The 23,416-nt window shown below is 45.2% G+C and overlaps 1 protein-coding gene across 3 annotated transcripts in view; it reads left to right on the forward strand.

The window, feature by feature from the left end:
* The window catches only part of CDH13 (cadherin 13), a 1,126,984-nt gene that overhangs the window by 554,169 nt on the left and 549,399 nt on the right, over positions 1-23,416 (forward strand). For all 3 annotated transcript variants that reach the window (XM_037815675.1, XM_037815673.1, XM_037815674.1), the window contains exon 5: positions 11,119-11,271. In XM_037815675.1, coding sequence (XP_037671603.1) covers positions 11,119-11,271 — 153 coding nt within the window. The remainder of the gene's footprint in view (positions 1-11,118; positions 11,272-23,416) is intronic.

Raw genomic sequence — 23,416 nt, forward strand, 5'->3', positions numbered from 1 at the left:
TCTGGTAAATTAAAACCATCTGCCAGACACCACTGGGAAAATGATGTGATATTTTAGTGTAAGAGCCTAATTTGGAGATCGAGGCTGATGTATGAGAGTAAATCATGTTGGTGAGGATTATGGACAGTTGCAGGGACAGCACACGCCACACCTGAGCCTGAACTGCCTTCTCATCCACACATCACTACTCTCCCATTCAGGGTTCTCTCTAGGCTGATTTTCTTTGCAGAGTTCTTCACTTATGGCCCAGAAGGATCTCCTCCAAATGTACACTCAGACTTCAAACTTGTAAGGCGTCAAAGATCCACAGCCGTCAGCTAACTGACCCAGCGTCTCCCTGCCCCAATCCCAGGTTTCCAAAAGGGAGATCTGATTGACCTGGCTCAGCCTGGGGATGGGAGTCATCTGGGCTGGAAGAGGGTAGATCCAGAACTGAAATGAGGTAGACCCAAGCATGGCACCTTGGGGAAAATGGCAGGAAAAGAGAATGGGGGTGGAGGGTGATGTGTAGGTTCACAAGGAAAGTTGAAACTAAAGACAGAGGCAGGGTAGGGGGCAGACTAGAAAGATCCTTGTACATATCACTGAGGGAGAATGAATTTTCTCTCAAAGGGATGGGTAGGGGAGAATCTTGAAAGATTTTAATCAGGTTATGATCCGATTGTGAGAAAGCAGCTGTCTTGGGGAATGAGGAGTTTCAAAGCCATCTACACGTCCTTCTAATGAAGGTGCACAGAAGGCAGAATAGAATGTCAGGCTTTCAATTGAAAACGATGGAAATTTTATTTATTTTTGTCACTGCTTGTGTTTCCAGGCATTGGATTTAACATTAAAATTTGTGCTGAATTATAAGAATAGTAAGAATAAGTGTTGAAACACCCAGTGAAAGGGCAGCTAACATGCATTTCTGGGAGAAATTGTTCAATTGTTCATGTTTATTACTTCCAAATGGGAATAGCTCCAGGTTCATAATGCTGATTTTGTTACATTGCTTTCTCTGAACTGTGGTTCAGATGAGTGCATAAATATTTGGTTGAATATTTCTCCAGGAACTATAAAAATCTGAACTGACGGAACAAACAGCAAAGAAGTAGTCTGGCAAGATGGTAAGAAATTAAGTATGTATATTTCAACAGTGTCCAAGGATGTGCTTAATTTATTGTCCTCTTAGATGGCAGAATGCATGCAGAAATCTCCAAATTATGCCGTTACTATGACAAACCTTGCAGAGGGTGAGAAATTAAAGATGTTCCTGCCAGTAATTTGATGCACAGAGGGCACGAGTGACCATTGGCTAAAGATAAATCTGAGAATCAAGACTTCAAAGTCACTAATCCTGGCTCTGCCACAGACAGAGGCCTGGATGGACCTTTCTAGCCTCAGCCTTAACAGAGTGGACGTGCCACGGTGAGTCCAGACCAGGAGACCTCCATCGTGCCAAGCTTGGACACCTTATGGGTCAGCTCCCATGGGCCCTCCTACCCCGGCTCTGAGCACACGTCCCTCACTTGGCAGTAGGTGTAGGGGGAGAGGACATGACTCCAGATGCTTTGGTTCAAATCCAAAGTAAATATCTAGCAGACTCTGGCAAGGTTTGTTGGACTCAGTTTCTTCCTCTGTAAAGTGGAGATTAATATCAACACTTACATCATAGAGTTGTAAGGATTAAATGGAATAATGTAGGTAAAATGCTTAAAACAGCGAGTGGCACAGTTAGTGTGTAATAATAATAGCCTCCCACCATCACCACCATGTACACCGCCACCACCATCATCACCACCATCAGGTGAGAGGCATAGAGATAATAATTGCCTTAAATTATTGAGCTCCTTTATGTACCTCAGATGCATTGTGTACCTCCCGGATCTTTTCCTCATCATAATCCTTTTATAATAGGTTTTATTTCCCTGTTTTTCAAGGGAGCTCAGCAAGGTCACACAGTCCACATTCTGATCTGTGACCTGCACTGAAGACACATCCTGACCTGTCTCCAAACCCTGTTCTCCTGAACATCCTGTGTATCAGTCAGGTTAGGCTCTGCTGTGGCGATAAGCAATCCCAAGTTCCAGTGGATTAAAGTAATGGCAGTTTAATTCTTAAGCTCTGTGCCCATCAGGGGTTAGATGGGGCTCTGCTCACCATTGTCATCATTCTTTCTTGGGACCCCAGGCTGATGGAGCAGCCACTATTTGGAACATCGTTGGTCACCAAGGTAAAGGTAGAGAGAACCTGGCAAAGCATGCTCGAGCTCTCGAAGCCTTTTCCAGGAAGTGGCTGAAGTGGTGAAAGTCATTTTTATTCACTCTTCATTGGCTAAAGCAAGTCACATGACCACACCCAACTTCACATGGCAGAGGAAGTGCAGTCCTACTATGTGCAGAGGAAGAGATGGAGCATTTAGGGATAACCTTATTGACTGTTCTTTGCTATCATAAATCTGATTCATGAATGGAAGAGACAGCAGGTGCAGAAGCTCTAGAATTACAACCAGAGATTTAAGACTTCACCTTGATTTGCAGTAGAACTGGAGGCAAAGCCAAGGAAAGTATTATGAAGGGCCTCCAATACTTAGGAAGGTGAGACTCACAGTATGCTTTAAGAATCCAGCAATCCAGCAATGCAGGAAGGGGATGCACAAGTATCCCCAGTCATTCTCTCAGGCAGCAAAAGGATGCAAAATCATGATCCTGATTGACAATAAGTAGATGTTGGGCCCCGATAGGTAAAGTGCTGTGATCAGGTGACCCAAAACTTCCTCTTTTTCTGATCTGCTATAGCCTCTTTCAATATGTTTCTCATGTTGTATTCTATAGGTTTCATGTAGTGCATTAAACTCAGTCCTTGAGGGCAATCAGTACCCCACCACTCAGAAATGGTCAATAAATATTTTGAATGGAAGAAAAGAATGGGGAGGAGACAATATGTTAGAGGAAACTGTGCTAAAAAAGGAAACATCTTATTAAAAGTCACCGAAGAGAATTGGGCCATCAGGCTGAGTGAATGGTGGTACCAGTTAGGTATATATTATTAACAAACGTAGATTGAGCTCCTGCAGGGAGAACAGCATTTTGCCAGCTACATATTTAAAAACAGTGGAGGGTGAGTGTGTTTGGGGAAGGACAGCTTTGATGAAACAGTGACTCGTACTCGCCGTGGGACCCTGGATTTCCTCAGCCCAGGGAGGGGTGAGTTTGGCAGCCCCTCCCTTCTCTCCCTCTCTCCTCTCCAGGAGCAAACTCAGGTCTTGACTCTCCACAGGGCCCTCCTCAGGCCTCCATGACACACTGGCCACCTTTTCTGACCATCTCACCAATGTACACCTCGTGTTGTCTTTCAGCTGTCCCTTGAGATGGGGCCATGGCTTCCCCAGTCCCAGCCCAGGGCTGAGCAAACTTCCCAGGCCCCAGAGGCACCCGAGGGTCCTGTCATTTGGGACATTGTTGAGATGCGTTCTTTCATTCAAAGGAGGACCCGGGTTCAGTTCTGTGGTACAATATCGACTAAAATCAGACATGGCTTCTGCCCCCTAGGAGCTCACAGTCTAATCAGAAAAATGAGCACCAAATCAAACAATTTAGGTAAAATTTCAGTAGTTATGTGTTGTAGGGAGAGGGAGAAAGTTACTGTAACATATTCTGGGGGAATTTGACTTTGTGGGGATTCATGATTTGGTCCACTCTGGAAATCGAAGACCAGATTTGTTTACTCTGCAGAGCCTAGTTCCTACAATTCACAAAGGAGACACGCCCTTCTCCAGGTACCCAAAACAGCGTAGGACAAGTACATGAAAGGAGGATTTGATGAAAATCAGCTGCGTTCAGATGCAAACACTGCTTTTATTTTTTTTTTTAATCATCATTTTATTGAGATATATTCACATACCACGCAGTCATACAAAACAAATTGTACTTTCGATTGTTTACAGTACCATTACATAGTTGTACATTCATCACCTAAATCAATCCCTGACACCTTCATTAGCACACACACAAAAATAACAAGAATAATAATTAGAGTGAAAAAGAGCAATTGAAGTAAAAAAGAACACTGGGTACCTTTGTCTGTTTGTTTCCTTCCCCTACTTTTCTACACATCCATCCATAAACTAGACAAAGTGGAGTTTGGTCCTTATGGCTTTCCCAATCCCATTGTCACCCCTCATAAGCTACATTTTTATACAACTGTCTTCGAGATTCATGGGTTCTGGGTTGTAGTTTAATAGTTTCAGGTATCCACCACCAGCTACCCCAATTCTTTAGAACCTAAAAAAGGTTGTCTAAAGTGTGCGTAAGAGTGCCCACCAGAGTGATCTCTCGGCTCGTTTTGGAATCTCTCTGCCACTGAAGCTTATTTCATTTCCTTTCACATCCCCCTTTTGGTCAAGAAGATGCAAACACTGCTTTTAGAATCCGACAGAACTGGGAGTCAAAATAAAGCAAGGACATAGAGTCTGAATGATACAAGCAACAAATATTACTCCAGAGAGATATCCTACAAGGAGGAAATACACCTTCTTTCCATAGGCCAACGGAATATTTTGTAAAGATGTTGCACATGGCCACTAATATTTTTTTTAAACTCTCAAAAGTAGAAATCACATAAGCCACATTATAATATGATAAAAGTAGAAATAAACAATTAAAACACCTGTGAAGACTTAGAAATTAAGTACTGTCTCAAAAAAATCCTGGAACATGGAGAAAGTAACCAAAACTTACAAACTACCAGTAAACAAAAATACAACTAATATTGACTCCTAATGAACTCAAGCTGTGCTTAGTCATAATCTTTAATGCTCTCATTATAAAAGAATAACAGAAAATATTTTTAAAAAAAGAAGAACTGAAACAAAGATAACATATGCCCGTGCTAAATGTGATGTTGGGTAAGGATGGTAAATCAAATATCCCCTCATCTTGTGTGGCTGAAATTTGATTTTTTTTTCCCCTCCCCAAGTGCATATCCTGCCCTTAGCCTTAATGACTTCCATGGAATGATGGAAATCGTTTGGGTTCAGTGTTGAGCCTGGCCAGCCCGGGCTAGCATGAGAACCGCGGAGCTGTACGGTGGGTCCCTAGGTACTGCCCTCTTGGACTGGATGGCCACAGCTGTGCTTCAGGGTCTCTCCACCCTTGGCCTTGGGTTGTCCTTAGCTCCCTTTGTTAATTTATGACCTACAGGTGAACGGCAGTGAGCAGCATCGGGAGTGAGAAAAAGGCATGGATGTAACAGCTACCCGGCCTGCTGAATAGCTAAGTGTCAAGTTCAAAGACATCCAAGGGCTAAACCACAATGGAGAATTAATTAAGACCTACAGTAACCTTAGGGAACCATTCCACTGATAAACAAAAATGTATTTGTATTAACTAAGTCAAGGGCAATATCTTTTTTATTTCTATTTAACAGAGAGTAGAAAACAGCTAAATTAGCACTTTCATCAAACTCAAGTAATTCCTCTTGCATGTTTATTTTTTTTACTGTATAAGTGATACAGGCTCATTTTTTAAAAATGAAAATGTTGTAAAGATGAAGGAAAAAATCACCCCTACCTTCATTACCCAAATATGTTCACATGTGTTTTATTCCCTCTGGTAACCATTTTTTTTTTTTGGGGGGGGGAGTGTCTAATTATTTGCTAGTTTTACATTATTTTGATGATGTTGCATGTATAGTTTTCTCTCCTGTGAAAAGTGTATGCTGACTGTACACAGGAGAGAATCAGAGGCACCCATCTAGCTGGGGGTGATCTGGAAAGAGGGCTGGAGGATCTGCCTCGCAGCTGCTTTTTGGCACAGCAAACACCATGTTTTACTTAGCTGAAAGTCCTTTGTGTAAGGGCACCCATGGCAGTTCCTAAAGGCGAAGGGGACAAGTCCCTTAGATACCCCTAGGCATTTCCTCTGCCTGGAAAGTTAACTTTGGGGATTGGTAGAAAGAGAAATGAAGAGGTAAAGTGCCTGTTAGGAAATGCTTGAACATATTTAGTGCCACAGAACTTATTTTTATTTTTAGTTTGTAATTTATGAAGCACGAACTAATAACAACATACAAATAAAGCTGCACTTCTTCACTGGAAGCTTTAATCAAGTGTCTTCAATGCTCTCAGCCCAGGAAAAGTGAATAAATGAATAAATAACCTGAGGGACAGTTACCAATAACAAAGAGGCGATCTACTGTCTCTGCTTTGGGAGACCTCACTGGTGGGAAGGGCTAGATTCCAAAGAGGATGTGGTCAGGTCCATAAGGAGTCGGGGAACACAGGGGGTCAGGAGGACTTCGACGTGACGCTAATCCCTGACTCAGGGTCCAGGAAGATGAGGGGGTCCCCAGCAGACAGGGTGGGGGCCTGGAGCGCATGAATGACTGGGGCAAAATTAGACTTGGAGAAGCAGGTGAGCCCTGTCACAGACGCCTCTGGGACTTTCACCAGAGGGCAACAGAGGCCACAAAGGATTTAGCTGGATTACGATCATGGTCAGATTTGGGGTTAGACTTAGAATTGGTTGCAATTAGGAAAGGAGACGGGAAAAGAGAAAAATCAGAGCATGGAGGCCAGTTAGGAGACTATTAGAATAATTTACTTACTCGTTACACATGTATGTATTGAAAACCTACCATGTACCAAGCACAATTCTATGTCCTGAGAACTCAAGAGACAAAAACATCTAAGGAAGATCTGAACGAAGGAGGTAACGGTGGAGATGGGGCAGAGGATGTGGCAAGAAGCTCTCACAGTAACGATGATATACAGAACTGCATGATGATGTCATTTTGATACATTGAGTACATTTCCCAGAGAAATAATAAAGTAACTAACTATCAGCAAAATTAAGGAAAAATTTGAACTTTGAGTGAAGACCAAAAGGTACATTTAAAAACCACATTGAATTTAGGCAATGCGGTGTCCTGTTTGAACCCTGGAAAAGAGAAAAGGTAGTAGGAAAACCGGGGGAACTGAATATTTAACATCTGGAATTCACTAATAGTAATGCAACACTATTAATGTCTTAGTTGTGACAGATGTGTCCCAGTTATGTAGGATGTTGGTATTAGGAGAAACTGGGTAAAAGGTATAGGGGAACTCTATGTACTGCCTTTGCAAGATTTCTGGAAATCTAAAATCATGCCCCCCAAAAAAGTTTATAAACAAATACATTTTTTAAAAAGCCAACTACGTTGAGTAGGAAAAACTGTAGAATAATTAATATGAATGATCCTCTTGATGTAAAAGGCCTATATATTGGATGGGTGCCTGTGTATGTGAATTCATAGAAAAATGCTTTCAAGAGCCCATGCAACCTGGTGTCATAAGTCACTTGAAACAGAGACTTCAGGACTTAGGGTGGGAATCAAAGGGGACGATGGCCTCGTGTGTAATGTGTTAAATTCCGTCAGAAGGGCGGCACGAAAGTCGTTTGAAGCTCAGATCGTGTCACTGCCTCGCTCCAGGCCCGGGGGATTCCTGCCATCCCAGGAACAGGGGGCTCTGGTGCCAGCTGCGCTCCCCTGTCCTCACAGCTGCTGAGCAGGCGGCCCAGGCACAGTCCCCCGCCCTGGGGCCGGCTCCTGTGTGCTATCTACACGCCCTGCCCTGGGTGTTGGCATCTGGCTCCACATTCTTTCTCTCCATTAGCTATTTTTCCCATTCCAGCTCAGAGGGCCGGGGGAGAAAAACCCCACCATGAAAAGCAGCGTTGAATTACTAAGAATAATGGGAAGACCAGCTATGCTGGTTTGTATATGTCATGTCCCCAGAAAAAGCCATATGCTTTAATGCAATCTTGTGGGGGCAGACGTATTAGGGTGGATTAGGTTGCAACCTCTTGTTCAGTATTTCCATGGAGGTGTGGCCCAGCCCGTTCAGCGTGGGCCTTGATTAGTTTACTAGAGCACTATATCAGCTCAAACAGAAGGAGCTCACTGCTGTAGCTGGGACAGACATTTTGAAGATGGCCGTTGGAAGCTGATGCAGACATTTTGGAGAACGCTGTTTTGAAACACAACCTGGGAGCAAGCAGACGCCAGCCACGTGCCTTCCCAGCTAACAGAGGTTTTCTGGATGCCATTGGCCATCCTCCAGTGAAGGGACCCGACTGTTGATGACTTACCTTGGACGCTTTATGGCCTTAGGACTGTAACTGTGTAACCAAATAAACCCCCTTTTATAAAAGCTGATCCATTTCTGGTGATTTGCATTCCAGCAGCATTAGCAAACTGGAACTCTAGCCAATTGTGGAACCCTGCTCTGGCGTAATGGCTGTCAACAGCTGCTATAGCAGCAGAGCAGCCCAGCAGAACTTGCTCAGGCCAGAGGAGAACCCTGGATTTCTTGTATCCCATCAAGTCCAACAACAAAAGGAGCACAGCCTGCGCGGCTCCAGCCGTAGGGAGGCCACCTGGATGACTCCTGGAGTTTAACAGGGAATGTGTAATAAGGGGGTATGGAAACCCACTTGAGCTGCATGGAATCATTTCCACACCTGGCTGAGGGCACTGTGGGCTCTACGGCCATTGCATGTTTCCTATCTACCCCCCTCAGAAAAGTTGGAGTGGGTTGGGGTCCTCTGAAACCCCACCCATCAATCAAGAAGCCAGAGAAGCAGTGGATGATTACTGAGAACACTGACTTCTCCCAGAATCTGATTTGAGCCAAGACACCTGGCTTTTCCCTGGAAACACAGCCCCACTCCCATACACTCCTTAAAGCCTTCAGGTACTTTCCATTCTTGTAGAGATATCAGTTTAATGCCTTGGGGGAGAAAAACAAGCTATGATTTACTGAGGTTCTAGAAAACAGAACTTAAAAAAGAGCTCCTGTTAGTGTTATATGTTTAAGAGTTCTAGAAAGAAGGAAGCAAACAGACCCAGCCTTTTTTCAGCAGAAAGCTCCAAACGGTGACAGTGGAATCCAGAATCAGTTCTGATGGGCATGGCGTGGTGTCTAAAGCAGGGGTTCTCAAGCTTGGGGGGTATATCAGAAGCACCTGGGGGGCTTGTTAGAGGGCTGATTGCCGGGCACCTCCCCCAGCGTTTCAGATTCAGGAGGTCTGGGTGGGGCCTGAGAGTTTGCATCTCTAACAAGTTCCCAGGAGAGGCTGAAGCTGCTGGCTGGGGACACATCTTGAGATCAGCTGGTCCACAGGGAGTGAGGCCCTTGTTGAGAGCGAGTTGCATCAATGGTCCCGAAAAGAAGGCCCCAGGGTTGGGGTGCTGCACCTGTAGCCATGGGCGTTCCTTCAAAGTGGAAACAGCTGTGAGGAGCAGGAACCAGGTTCAGCACATCTATTAAAAGCCAGGCCCTTAAGCCTACAAAAACATCGAGAGCGGTGAAGAGAGAAGACGTGTGGGTGCCAAGCAGAGGAGCTCACCGCCGTGCCCTCCTCACCCTGAGGGGTATGTCATTTAAATCCAGCAGCAAGTGCCAATTAAATAGGCTTCTCTGGCCAAGACCCTGTCCCAGTGAGGTCAAAAGGCTCAAGCTCTCTGAGATTGAGTGAGGAAACGACCCAGAACTCACTGCACAAGAAAAGGAAACGTCACCCCTGGAGAATTCCAGAGTCTGGAATGTGGCTTTCCGTGCTGAGTGGCGGCTAGAGAGATGGAGAGTGTCACTGTTTGCCCCAAGAGGGGCTCTGAGGACTGCCCCCCACCGTGTTTCTTCGAGAAGCTCTGGGGGCCTGCTCCCCACCCTTTCTGAGCCAGGAGGGATCCGGGAGGAAGACTGCAGAAGACGCCGCGTCCTCGCCGGCCCGGTGGGGCGGACAGGGGGGCAGGAGTCCGCTCCTGGGAAGCCGGAGGGAGAGGCTCCTAGCTCTTGTAGGTTTCACATGTTCATTTCTTTTTAGTTTATCTTCTAGGTTTTACACCCTTTGTAAAGGGCTCGCCGCTTGGGCATGCTTAGGGCAACAAGAGGTCGAGGTTTATTGTTTTAACCCACGTTTGGTCCAAAGCGGTAAGAGGGGGGTGGGGCAGAGAAAACCTGGCTTTTCTCAGCTGCCCCTTCCCATCTGGGAAGTCTGTTTCCACAGGTGTTCTCTTCTCTAACTACAGGGCTTCTTGAGTTGTTCTTTGTTGTTATTGTTGTTTGTTGGTTTTAAAAAAAGGAAAGCTGTTTCCTTAGGAATTCTTTACATTATTGCTAAGATGTTTTAATTGAAGTCCAGAGCTTAGGGATTCTTTACATTATTGCTAAGATGTTTTCATTTAAGTCTGGAGCTGTCGGTCTTACCTATTAACAAGCAGTGTAGCTGTGTTCTTTATCGTGACTACCATTGCAATTATCTATGATGTAGAGTCCTTCTATGTGCTTCCCTTTGCATGCACTATCTCCTTAAATCCTCAGCAGCCCTAGGAGAGGAGCAGTGCTATCTGCATCTCATAGATGAGGAAATTGAGGGCCAAAGAGGCAGAAGTTCGTGTTCTTGGTCACACATCTCGTCCTTGGCAAGGCCAGGCTGAGGCATGTCTGTCCTTTACTAAGCAGCAGGTGCTGGGATCCAAAGCTGAGCAAGACAGGCTTTGGCTCCTGACCTCATGGAGCTTCCGATAGGCTGCAGGTGGGGGGAGTGAGCCAGGGGGCCGTTATCAGTTGGATTAAATAGAGCAAAGCAGGGATTAAAATGCTTTTCATCAGAAGGTATCACCTATCTTATTTTTAATCTTACCTTAGATGGATGGTATTTTCTGTAAGTCTTAAACACAGAGGTAATTCATGTTTCATCAAAACTTTCAGTGGATTTTAATAACATTTTAAATCAGGAAAAAGTTTTTTGCTTTATAGAACCGCCGTTAACTGATTCAACTTTTCCTGCCAGATAAACCTTGTCTTGAAGTTTATGCTGACTTAAGCGTCACTGCCACCTCATGGCTACCAGTGGAATTGCAGGCTTGGTGGTGGCTGAAATGGCCTCTGGGGATTTACGCTTGGACATTTTTCTGTTCATGCCACCTAAACCCTCCAAGCACAGCTGACTATGTTTCATGTGCCTGTCAATGTGTAAATTAGCTACAGCTGGTGTTAACACCTGAGCTCAGGGAATTGTCAAGAGGCATGTTAGTAGTATGCTCCTCCTGTTTTCCAACTGGAATCTTAAATGTCTGCCTTGTTTCTCTGACCAGGTAGTCGACAGTGACAGACCAGAAGGGTCCAAGTTCCGGCTCTCTGGGAAGGGCGTGGATCAAGAGCCTAAAGGAATCTTTAGAATCAATGAGAACACCGGTAGTGTCTCTGTGACACGGACCTTGGACCGAGAAACGATGGCTACTTACCAAGTGAGTACTGTTCTCCGGGCTTGCCCACCTGCTGCCCAGAAGAGGCTTTCAGACCCTTTCCTCCTCACCTGAGCTTGTTATTTCTGTGGCTTGACAAACCCAGGGCTGCGTGGCTTTTGGGGGTGTTTGTGGAAGCTGAAGTGGAGTGGAACCCCAATAGGGAGCAGAGAGGTGCCCCTGTCTCATCAGTGGAGTCTCGCTGGCCTACGTGAGGCCCTGGGGGCTCGGGACCAGGAGGGGAGACTCTTAACAGTCAACTTTGGCTCTCCAGAGAAGAGCTTGATGATCAAGAATCACAAAAGGTGTAGACTTGTGGAACTGATAAATCCACTTCTAGAAATCTGTCCTAAGGGAAAAAATGAGGATTTTTTTTAGGTTTTTGTACAAAGGTTTTATAGAAGGATATGACCCTCAAAGTAGAAACAATTGCTGTATGTTCGGCAATAGAGGAGTGGTTAATTTCTGGAGTAATTTTGCCAGGAAGTTTTCTTCAGTCATTTAAAATAGTTTTGTAAATGTTTTAGCTCTATGGGAAAGATTTTGGATATTGAATGGAATCAGAACATGAAAACACACAGTATCCTTATTACAGATTAAATACTAATGTGCATCATTATGGTTATATTAGTGAAAATATGGAAGAAAAATCAATGGTTATTTTGGGGCAGTGATATGGAGTTTTTGTCTTGGTTCTTTCTGATGTTTCTATAATGCACTTGTATTACTTTTATATGGAAAAGAAAGTATCTTTGTAAAAGGAAATTTCCAGAAGTGATACCCACTCAGGAAGCATAGACCTAAGCAGTTGCAAGCAGGTATTGGGGTTAGCACCAAGTCTCGTACAGCCTGGGGTTCTCTGGCACTTCTCTACTGTGCTCCCCAAAACAATTCCATTCTCCTGCCTGTGTTGTGGGTTGAGGCCTCCAAGGGTGGTGACCTGCCCTGTGTTCCTTGAGGAATGAGGTGGAATTCCCAACCACTTTCAGAAAATGTATGCCCTGCAATACCGTTGCTGATCTGGAGGCAGGTCCCGCGAGAGCCAAGCCTACCAACTGCCTCGTCTTGCCGTTCACTGCCATTGTCCTTCTCATGTGCATTTCCTGGGGTTGTGGGTCAGGACATAATGGTTGATTTCCAGGTCTGGATCTGGTGTCTTTGGTTTTCTAGGTCAAAACATCATCTAAGAGTATCACAAACCCACTTCAACAATATATTGCCACAACCCACCCCCACCCCAAAATTTATGTTCTAGACACAAGGGTGAAGGGACATTGCATTCTAAAGTCTGGTGCTTTGGCTAAGAAGCAGATGATCTGGATTCTAGTCAGCTCTGACACTATGAGCTGTTGACTTCGGGAAGACTATGTAAGCTCTGGTCCTCGAGTTCCCCATCTGATATGTGCAAGCGATACTTGCCTACCCACCCTATGGGATTGCTGTGAGCTGCAGGAGGGGTAGGTAATATACAGCTGCCAGAGGCATTAATGTGCTGGACAGGTGTAAGGCAGAGCAGGGTGATAGATGGTGGATTCCCCAGTCGTCAGCAAGTTCCATTCTGAGCAATGTGCTGGAGGATTCTGGGAAAATGAGGTGCCTCACAGGCCAGCCCTGGGAGCCTTGCCAAAGGGCAGGGGCTATGAGCACCTGCAGGGGGTACCATCCGCCGGTGGGCATCAAAGGGTGAGCAGTGTGGCCTCATTGCCCACCCAAGGGGGTGAATCGTTGTTATTGAAATGGAACTTTGGTGCCCTCCAACTTCCAGGTTCAGCTGGCCTTGACAGTAGCTGGAGGTGGCTTGGCTGACATTAGTGACCTGCTACTGCAGGAAAAGGTGGCAGCAGGCCACAGGTAGAGGTTCCTTTCTCTCGGCTTATCTATCCATTACACTTCAGAGACAAGGAACCAAAGTTCATAATCACATAGCACAGTGAGTATGAAGAGCTCTGGGGTCAGAAAACTATACCGAATCTCAGTTATGCTGCTCACTAAGCTGTGTGATCTTGGGCCAGCCACTAAACCTCTCTGACCTTGTGCTTCTCAAAGTGGTACTAGAATTAGTACCTCTAAGGATTGTAAAAGATGGAAAAACAATTTTGCGAACAGTTAGTGCAATGCCCAGCACCTAGCAAGCCCTCAGTAAATCATAATGGCTCTTGCTGATATTTTTTCTAAACACTTTTAAATGTTTTTAGTTGAGTTCTATAAGTTAACATTGGTTTCCTATTTTCCACTGTGAGAAGGTTGGAATCTTCATTGACTTATGGTTTTTCCTTCTATTCTGACACTCACCAAACATCACAGCATTTGCTGCCCCTCATACAAGTAGCAGAGAAAAATTCCTGGATGAGGCTGAATTTTAGGAACTCGCTGGGGGACGGAAGGGTCACAGCCTAAAGAACAAAGGACCAGAGGCTTCTTTGGGAGTATTCTGGCTTGGAAGCAGGACTTGGATTCAATCAGTGAAGGCGGAAAACATTGGTTGCCAGGAATGAGTACTGGTGAATGAGAGGCTGCAAGATGCCTTTTTGGGTGTGACTCCAGAGGAGTCCCTTTAAGAGATGAGCAAGACTTTGGATGCATTGATGGCTAATAGATACTAACTGAACTCGCAGGATGCAGAACCAGGGCTCTGACGGCCAAAACATCACCCTGGTGAGTCCTTCCATGCACTCCATTCAAAGAAAGTCTCCTGGGCTCCACAAACCAGGGTGGACATTCTCCATAGATGGCAGTAGCCCTGATCTCCAGGGACAGTGAGACATTCCCCTGCAGTGGGATTTGTCTTAGAACAGTCTTCAGCTACAAGGAAAAGATCTTGAATACCAGTCTTCAAAGATCGATAGGGAGTGTCGAAATGTGGCCTTGGAGATGTGCAAGTGGTATTGATGATGTCAAAGATGTCAACTGAAGGCTTTTTCTGGGAGAATTGCTTAATCAAAGCTTAATGCAGCAAAGCTTAATGCAGAACTGTCACATAGACAGTGCTGGGAGTTGGCTGCACCGGGGGGGACGGCTGAAGGGACGAGGGAGATCTGAAACCAGCCCATGCTTTGCTTTCCAGGAGCTTCACCAAACTACAGGGCTGTCTGCCAGGAGGGGGCTCACCTTTCTAATCTTCACAAAGGCACCCATGGGCTAGGGCTGCCGTGGCTAAATGAAAACCCAGTAATTTTCATTTGTTTTAGACAGCTAGCAAAGCAGAGCCTGTCCAGGGGCTTGGGACTTCTAGTAATGTCTCCTAAAAGAGAACATAAACTATGTTCCCTGTATGCAGCCTGGCTGGCTGCTGTCAAATCTTGGTTGTCATGTACTAGCAGTGGGAACTTGGGCAAGTTGTCTGCTTTGATTTTCTAACCTCTAAAGTGGGAATAATATTATAATATCATAGGAATTTGAGGAGTAAATGAGCTAATATGTGTAAAGCACCTAGAACAGCATCAAAAGCCTATGCCACGTATAATCTTCCTTATATGAGTGATAAGGAGTAATGATGTTAAAGGCAGGGAAACAAAGCTCTAAGGAATCAGAGTTTCAGCCCAACTTGAGCCATCGCAAGCTTGACCTTTCTTTAAATATTCTTGGGATTATGTTGTAGTCTGATAATATAACTCACATATTGGTCAATTGATTGCATATCTGTTGACTGGCCCCTACTGAGTAATGAACACCCTCCGAGGTGGTGCAGGTAGACAGTGGGAAACAGGACACCCCAGCTTCCCTGCCTTCGTGTACCCTTCATTTTAGTGTCTAAGCTTTGTTTCAAGACAGACTTCAAGTTCTTTCCACTGTGCATATGTGAGGTACTGGGAGGGCATGCACCGCCGTCGCATGGTAGGATTGGTTTGGTTTGCTTCTGATGCAGGGCCAAGCACCCACTACTGCGGAGGTGGTCAGTGCTTGGTGGGGATGTGGCTTCTTCCATGAGGCCAGGGGCTCCAATGGGAAAACTGGGGTCCCGCCCTGAGCCACTCCTCCCTGGTACCCTAAGTATCCGATTTCTGAGGCCTTGTTCCTCCAGGCCTCTCTCCAAGGCGGCCCTTGTCCCATCCTCGTGCCCTTGTGGAGGAGAGTCCCCTAACGGCTCCTGTGCTTGGTTCTCCTATTGATGAGCATTGGCTATCCTCTTTGAATGCTTTGGGTACAAGGGCGTTGCAAGCCCAGTCTTTGTCAAGTGCCTACTTAGAAACAATTTACCTTCTTAAAAGCATGGTGAAATGTAGATTCATTTTGTCGATAGCAAACTTTCTTCTTCAGAGAGCAGAATCCCACAGTGAAATCAGACTTCTAATTCCCCATGTTTGTTTCCCCTTTTGCAAGTTTCAGAAGCAGAGAGCATGTGGGTGAATGCATTGCCTTTATAACTTCCCCAATGTTATTTTAAAGTTCTGGGCTACTAATATGCAAGTACATGCCCATGTGTGAACAGTTCCCAAATCCAACGTGAAAAATTTCCAAACTCATCTCAGGGGCTTGTGTGATAAATAATCTGGGATAAATGCATACTTGGGCCCCTGAATTTTTATCTTCACTGAAGCTGCTGTTGTTTGAACACTACAAGCAGATAATTGTGCGAAACATTTCATATGCATTCTCTTATTTAATCCATTTCACACAAGAGACTTAAGAAGTAGGCGTTAGCATCATTTACAGATAAGGAAATAAACTGTTACACAACTCTTTCAAGCTTTCACAGCTGGTGTGTATTGGATTTGGGGATCCATATGCATTTCTCCATCTCCAAGGCCCTGTACTTTCAATTGCTAAGGAATACTTCCTCCTACTGATCCCCAACTAGACTCAGATATTCAACCTACAAACTCCTTGACCCCTTCCCTAGGAAGTCGGCTTGTTGGGACTGGGAAAGGGTTTGGCTGACTGGATGACTGATTACTTCTTAAATACCATCGTCTCCATGACCAGTAGGCACCTGCCCGCTTCTACTTGGCCCAGCCCCCAAAAGGGCTTCCCGTGCTCTGACCCAAAGTGGCACCTGGCAAGATAATGTAGCTCTCACAGTATTGGAAGCTGACATTAATGCAGAGCTTCCTGAAATATTACTCATTATTATGCATTTTGCTAGCATTTGAGTGATTTGTGAACTCTTCATTGGAATAAAGTACAGTAAATGATTCATGAGTGACCAAGTTTATGGAATTCTATAAAAATATTAGCAGGTGGTAATGATTCCCTCCCATGGTGAATATAATCTGCGGGCCACAAATTTGTCAGTATGGGAGGGTTGATGTGGAGTGGGAGATGGCCTGTTGGTCAGGTGTGGGAGTGGGACTGACTCTGTAGGGGTGGGGTGCAAAACAGGAGCTGGGACCTTATCAGTGGGCAGATTTTTGTCGTCAGGAGGCCTTCGTCGTGACCCGGTCATGATGCACAGAGAACTGGGACTGGCAGGAAGAGTCGGGTGGGAGAAGGAAGCAACTTGGAAGGAGAGAGAACTAGCATTTAATTGAGCACCTATTAATTACCCAAGACCTGTCTAGCTACCTTATATACCCAAACCTCTGAGACTGGTGCATGCATCTTCACTGATGAACTGAGAGCTCAATGGATTCCCCACACTGTCAGTATCAGTGTTGGTGTTAACATTTATTGAGCATTTACAATGTGCTACAGCGCTGTGATAAATCTTTAAAATGACCTCATTAATCTTCATAAAGATTATGATGCCTGTTAGGATTCTCTGTTATAGGCCACAAATCTGGAGTCCCCTGTGTCTTGGCCTTAGATGAAGGGCAGAGGCTTAGTGTTCCCTTCTGAATACTTGCTCACATTTTCTCCTCTAAGATTTGATCTCCTTTGAGCCACTCTTGGTCCAGTTTTGACTTTGTGGTTAAGTGTGTGGCCACAAATTTGGAATAAACCTGCTAAACCGGGTTTCCTTGCTGTTTATTTCCTTTCACTCACCTGGCTCTTTGCCAGTTTTAATCCATCCTTTGCTCCAAGACAATTTGGCAGAATATACATTAAGGTGAAAAATGCTGTCATGTGTAAATATATGCATTATCACATTAGTGATAAGAGATTTGGAGAAGTAGATTTCCCGGGGTCTCTTCAATCAGAGAATCTCTCTGACTAACCTGCTTATGACATCCTTGCTATGTACAGATGATGCACACTTGACTTTGGCAGGATTGTACTACCCTGAGGAGATGTGAACTTGGAACCCTCCCCCCAGCAGCCACTGTAGGGACCAGCTGCATAACTTGTCTCCACTCTCTGGTCTGGTCTCCCCATGGCCATGCTTCTTATTCGGGAGTCTCGTGGCAGGAAAGAAAACCCTCTACACCTACCTCATGGCAAAGAATTATCAAGAGGGCCAAATAACCTCTTGTGTGGTACACAACCAGAAATGGTGGCTCCACAGGAAATACCCAGCCATCTGTGACATGATACTGATCTGTAAGGTTTCTCAACCTTGAGACTATTGACATTTTGGGCTGGACAATTCTTTGTTGAGGGTAGAGGCATTGTAGGGTGTTTGCCAGCAACCCTGACTTCTAACTGCTTGATGCCAGTTGTGACATCCAAGTTGTGACAACCAAATCTGTCTCCAGATTTTGCTAACTTTTTCCTAGAAGGACAAAACCACTCCCAGTTGAGAACCAATGATCAAGAGGAATCACCAGTGCTGCCACTTCTGCCTGCCCTGAGCCTGTGATGCTCAGACTGGGCCACCAGGCTTTCTGGAGGCTCTGATCTCCCCGAGCATAGTTGCTGCTCATGTATCTCATTAGCAAGAACCTAAGTCGCCTGCACAACTCCAGCTGCGGGAGAGCTGGATAAATGTAGGTTTCAGTTTCCATGCTCTCTCCTGCAAGAAAGCTAGCTGCAAAGGGGATGGAGTGTTGAGCCCATTAGCCATAGCGACAGTCCACTTTTATTCCATGTGAGAACCTGGTGACAGTAAGTGTGGCTCTCAGAGGGCAGGTAGCCAGCCTGTGCACAGGAGAGAGTGTGGTTTCAAACCTTTGATCTTCTCTCATTGCCGTCATGGTGCTATCAGTCAGTCACAGAAATGGCTTAGGGAAAGACCTGGGATTGCGAGGACACGAAGAACTTGAGCTAAAAACATAGTAGGTCTGATTCTAAAGCCTGAGTTTAGAATCTTGACTATGTTATTGAATGAAACCCATGCAATTGCCATTTTAATAGGCAGTTTCACATGTCTTCCTAATTTTGTGTCACCCTTGGCAAGTTATCTAATTCTCAGTCTGCCTTCCCGTCTTGACTTTGAAGATGAGATTATAGTATCTAATGGTGTTCTAGTAGGTGGGAATGTATTTGTGCAGCAGTTGGTAGCCATCCAGTCACATATCTGTATGACAGTTTAAACTCCATGCAAATAAAATAGAGGTGGAAGTAGTCGCTACACATACAGCTAGCAGTTAAAGGGTTGTGGGTCCATAACAACCTATGTAGTTGCTTCCTGGAAGAGAATCACTTCAGTGAATGGTTTTCCAAATGTCCTCAGACCAGTAGTGTCACCCCGGGAACTTGTTAGAAATGTGAATCAGTAACTAGGGTCGGTCCCACAATCTGGGTTTAACAAGCCCTCCAGGTGATTCTTATCACAATCAAGTCTAAACTGACATCTCTCCTGAAGGTTAACACTGCAGCTGTTTTGACTCGCTAATTTGTCTCAGTGATGGTGGCCTTTGAGTCAATTTCATTACTATCCTGCCAGGGTATTTTGTGTTCGCCTCAAATGCGCTTATTTTCTTCAGGTGCTCTTGTCCAGCCCTTTGAAAATGCTCTAAATCCAATCCACACTCTCCAAAACTGCCTTTGTTTGTGTTTCACTAATGGCTCCCGAGAGCAGGGCAAATTTGTCCCAGTCGTCTTTGCTGCATTCTGTCTAGACTTTGAATGACTGTTAAATGTCAAGTTGCTGAGTGTGTGCTTGCGTTGCCGAAACCAACCTTTTAGGCTAGAGATGAAAGAGTTGTCAGAAGATTTGAACTGGTTCAGTTAAGATAATTCCTGATGGGAAGAAGCTGGCTCTGGGGCCAGCAGAGCTGGCTTTTCTGCATTCTTAGATCTGTGATCCTGAGCAAGTTACTTGTGGTTCTCAAACTTGTCTGCCCTTAGAATCACCTGGAGAGCTTTAAAAACCCTGCCACCCAAGCCTCACTCCAAACCAATTATATCAGAATATCTCAGAGTGAGATCAAGCATCTGTAGATTTATAAAAATCTCCAGGTGTTTCCATTGTGAAGCAAAGTTTGAGAACCAGTGATTTATATAACCTGTCTATATCCCAGTTTACTCATAAATAGGAATGGTGATGATGAAACCAGCCAGGTAGTTTGTTTGCAAATATCAAATGGGATAATGCACATAGGAGTTGATTTCCCCTTGATCAGCTGCTTGATTCTGAGCTAACCTCTGAAGCTAGCTGCTTTCTAATGTCACTGTTGACACAAGCACTTAAATAGGAATGGAGAGAAGTGGAATTGGATAAACCAATGAATGGGCTGACTTCTGATTCGCTTTAGGAACAAATAACTCAGGATTTGGTCATGGCCTCTCCCTAGCCCAGTGCTTCTGAGGATCTCCATCTGGCTCTCTGCAGTTCAGTTCTTCACATTTCTGAGCGCCTCATTTCCCGAGTTGGCCTTATCTGCCAGGTGCACCTGGTAAAACTGAGGCATGAAGAGGTTAAATGACATTGCCGCGGCAGCCATACGCCTGGATTAGACCATGCAGTTGCTCTGACAATTTACTTGGTCCACTAAGCAAATGCGTCCCTGCTCAAGGCGACAGAAACATTTTTCTAAACTTCATTAGCACAAACTCGCCAGAAGAGGTTTAACTTGAATCTTGGCAGGTGGGAGAACCCTGCATGCCTGAATCTTCCTTCCCTGTATTGGGCACTCCATCTGCCTATCTAGCCCACAGGTGGGATTTAGCACATATTCATGGAACGAATAAATGGGGTGATGGTCAATTATTCTTTGACTTTTTTTTTTTATTATATTGCTTTAGTTGTCTATAATCTACTTTATTATACCTGCTTCAATTTACTGGGTGGCACATATTTTTTTTCCTGAGGACCTAAAGCATCACAAGGGATCAGAACTGCAAGAGGCTTTAGATTCATTCTGTCTAACCTGCTAAATTTACAAAGAAAAGTTAAATAATTGTCTAATGTTTCAGACTGCCGGTGCTCAAGATGCATTGTTATTTAATTATTCCTCTGTAACGGGCATTGCAACTGACCTTTCTGGGACCAGATACCACACAAACATAGCAGATGCCCATTCTAGCTCCCAACGTCCTGTCACCATCTATAAACATTCACCAGTGTGTGTAAAAATTGTTTTAATTGCTAAAAATATGCAGAGGAGGGGAAGGAGTTTGTTGGGAGCATGAACTGGGAAGACAGAGAAGCAAGTGGGAAGGTAGAAACAAGCCATTTCCCTCCTCTAGCCCCTTGGAGTAGCCTTGAGAACCTTGGGTTACAAGGCGGAAAATGGATTTTTTTGATACACTGTGCAAGACAGAATGTGAGGGCCAGAAGATAATTAAATCAATCACAAAAGACCTTGTAAGATTCTGGGTTCAAGCAGTATAACGTGGCATCCAGATGACAAAGGATGACACAGTTGTAGACAGAAGGGTCACCTCCACTCCTGCAGAGATGCCTTCAGCACTTGTGAATGGAAGGGGTTGTTCAGTGGGGAATGGCTTCCAGTCAGAAGGCCCAGGTGAGAGAGGAGGAAGCAGGTGCTCTGCATGTGGCGTGGATGCTGACATTGTGAAGCCGTCTTGGGGCCTCCTGGGAAGTGCCTGGTGATGCCATGGTGGGGACTGAATTCCCTCTGGGGCTGGTAAGAAGCCTGGAGCCCTTAGGATGGGGGATAATTGCAACCATGGCCCCTGTCCTCACCTGAGGCTGGGGAGGCCAGCAGACCCCCAGCTTGCCCATCCTAATTCTGGCAGGCCCACTGCAGAATGTTTACATGGAGTGGACCAGGCTGACTTCCAGAGGGAGAGTCTATGAGCAAAATCCCAGGATAAAAAGGAGAATGTCGAGGAACACACTTCTTTGCCATCTGAGCTTTCTCTTCTGGTGACCCTACCCCAAAACAAAAAGAGGGGCTGGAAAATGGGGCAATACTTATCAATAGTGCCACCAAAAGGTGCTTACAGGTCAGGCCTCACAGGTCCGGCAGCCCATCTCGGACAGGGAAGCATGTCCTTGGTTTATTCTTATTTTAATCCGTGGGGTTGTTTCAGCAGATACTTATTTGATGCGTGAATAGTGCCAGCCACCATTTCAAGGTGCTGGGGGTGGAGCAGCAAAGAAAATCAAATCCCTGCTTCATGGAACACTAACACACACTAATCAATATATAACATTAGGTAGGGATAAGTGCAGAGAATAAAAATGGAACAGATTAAAGATAGAGTGACAGGAGGGGCCGCTTGGTGCAGGAAGGCCTTGCTGGGAGATGGCATTTGTGGGGAGACCTGGAAGGAAAGTTTCCCAAGGGCAGAGATGTTGTCGTTATCTCTGTTACCCATGACAGCAGTGGTTCTCAACCAGGGGGAATGGTGCCTTCCCAGGGACAGTCAGAAATGGAGACATTTTTGATTGTCATGACCGTTGGGGGAGGAGGTTGCTACTGGCATCCCGTGAGGAGGATACGGGAAGGCTGCTCCACATCCGGTGGTGCGGGAGGCAGCCCCCGCCACAAAGGTGGATCTACCCCATATGTCGACAGTGCACCTGGGCACCCTGCATGGGGCTGGGCCTTTGGAAGGGGCTGATGACATTTCATGACTGTTCTCTCAAATCTTCACCAGGTTGTGTTCAAGAGGCCTGTGTTCTTGGCTGGGGCACCAAGGCAAGGTCTTTGAAGCCCACAGTTTGATTGCTTAGTTACAAGTCATTGTCTCCAGGGGATACTGCCATGTGGTAAGAGGCAGGGAGAGTCTTCTAGAGGATATGCCATGAAAGCATAGGCTGAAGAATGAGTAGGAGTTAGCCCGGTGATAGGTAAATGGCAGGACACTAAGAGTGTTGTGGAGAGAGGGGGCATAAGAAAGAGCTGGCAACACCTCCAGAGAAGTGCCCACAGTTCCAGGCGGCAGCTGGGTAGGGCTCAAGGAGAGAGAGAAGAAATGCAATGAGCGAGGAAGGGGGTCTCATGTGCCAAGGAACAGGCTTAGACACAATATTCCTTCATCATGGCTGGATGGAGGATTTGAGGCTCAAGTGTGACATGACCAGGTTGGGATTTTATGCCAACTGCCCTCTTTGCTGTGCAGAGGATGAGTGGGAGGTAAGGAATCATGCCCGTGGGTCTCCAAAGCCTTCTGACAGGTGTCAGATAAATACTACTTTTCACCCAGGGAAGCCTGGGAGGTGACAGCTGTGAATCCAAACTGATATGAAGATATTACATTTACCTTGGGATGAAAAGGGTACCAGCAACTGGAGGGTGAGAAGTTTGAATTCTATTGTAGGAAGTTCTTGAATTTCAGCAAGGAAGGGACATGCAATTTGCATTTCAGGAAGATAAGACTTATTTGAATAGGTCAACAATAACATCTGAATTGCCCTGAAATCAAAATTCATTCAAAATTGTGTTCATTTTTTTTTAAAACCCACTACTTACCAGGCACTGGGGGATAGAGATAAAGGATAAGACCCTGTCTTAAAGTTCTTTTCTAGACACAGTAAACAATCAAACCCTTCTAAATCCATGTGCGGAGGGGCAGGGAGTGCTTTGTGTTGCCCAGTCCTCCCCATTTAATCCGGCTCACTCCATGCCAAGTAAACATTTTCTTTTAAAATTCCAAAATTTTTGTTCTTTGTTCTGTAGGGTTTATCGGTGGGTTATCTCAAAATTAGTTATTAAACCCAGTTGACCAGAGCTGTTAGCTGTTGATTTATTCAGTTGGTATCTAGATTAAGATGATTATTATGAAGAAAGCTTATCTTTCCTCACAGTAAAGTATTAGGTGCCTAAAGATCATTTCCATAACTTTTTTTTTTCTTAAAGTGCAAGTGTTTGCATAATTAGCTCCTTCTACTGAGTTCTGATACCGTATTGGAAAGGTTACGTGTTCACCAAGAAGGTCCTGCTTACACCTGTAACAATTCAGTCCCTGCTCCACAAGG

This window comes from Choloepus didactylus, chromosome 22 (genome assembly GCF_015220235.1).
Source record: "Choloepus didactylus isolate mChoDid1 chromosome 22, mChoDid1.pri, whole genome shotgun sequence".
NCBI lineage: Eukaryota > Metazoa > Chordata > Mammalia > Pilosa > Megalonychidae > Choloepus > Choloepus didactylus.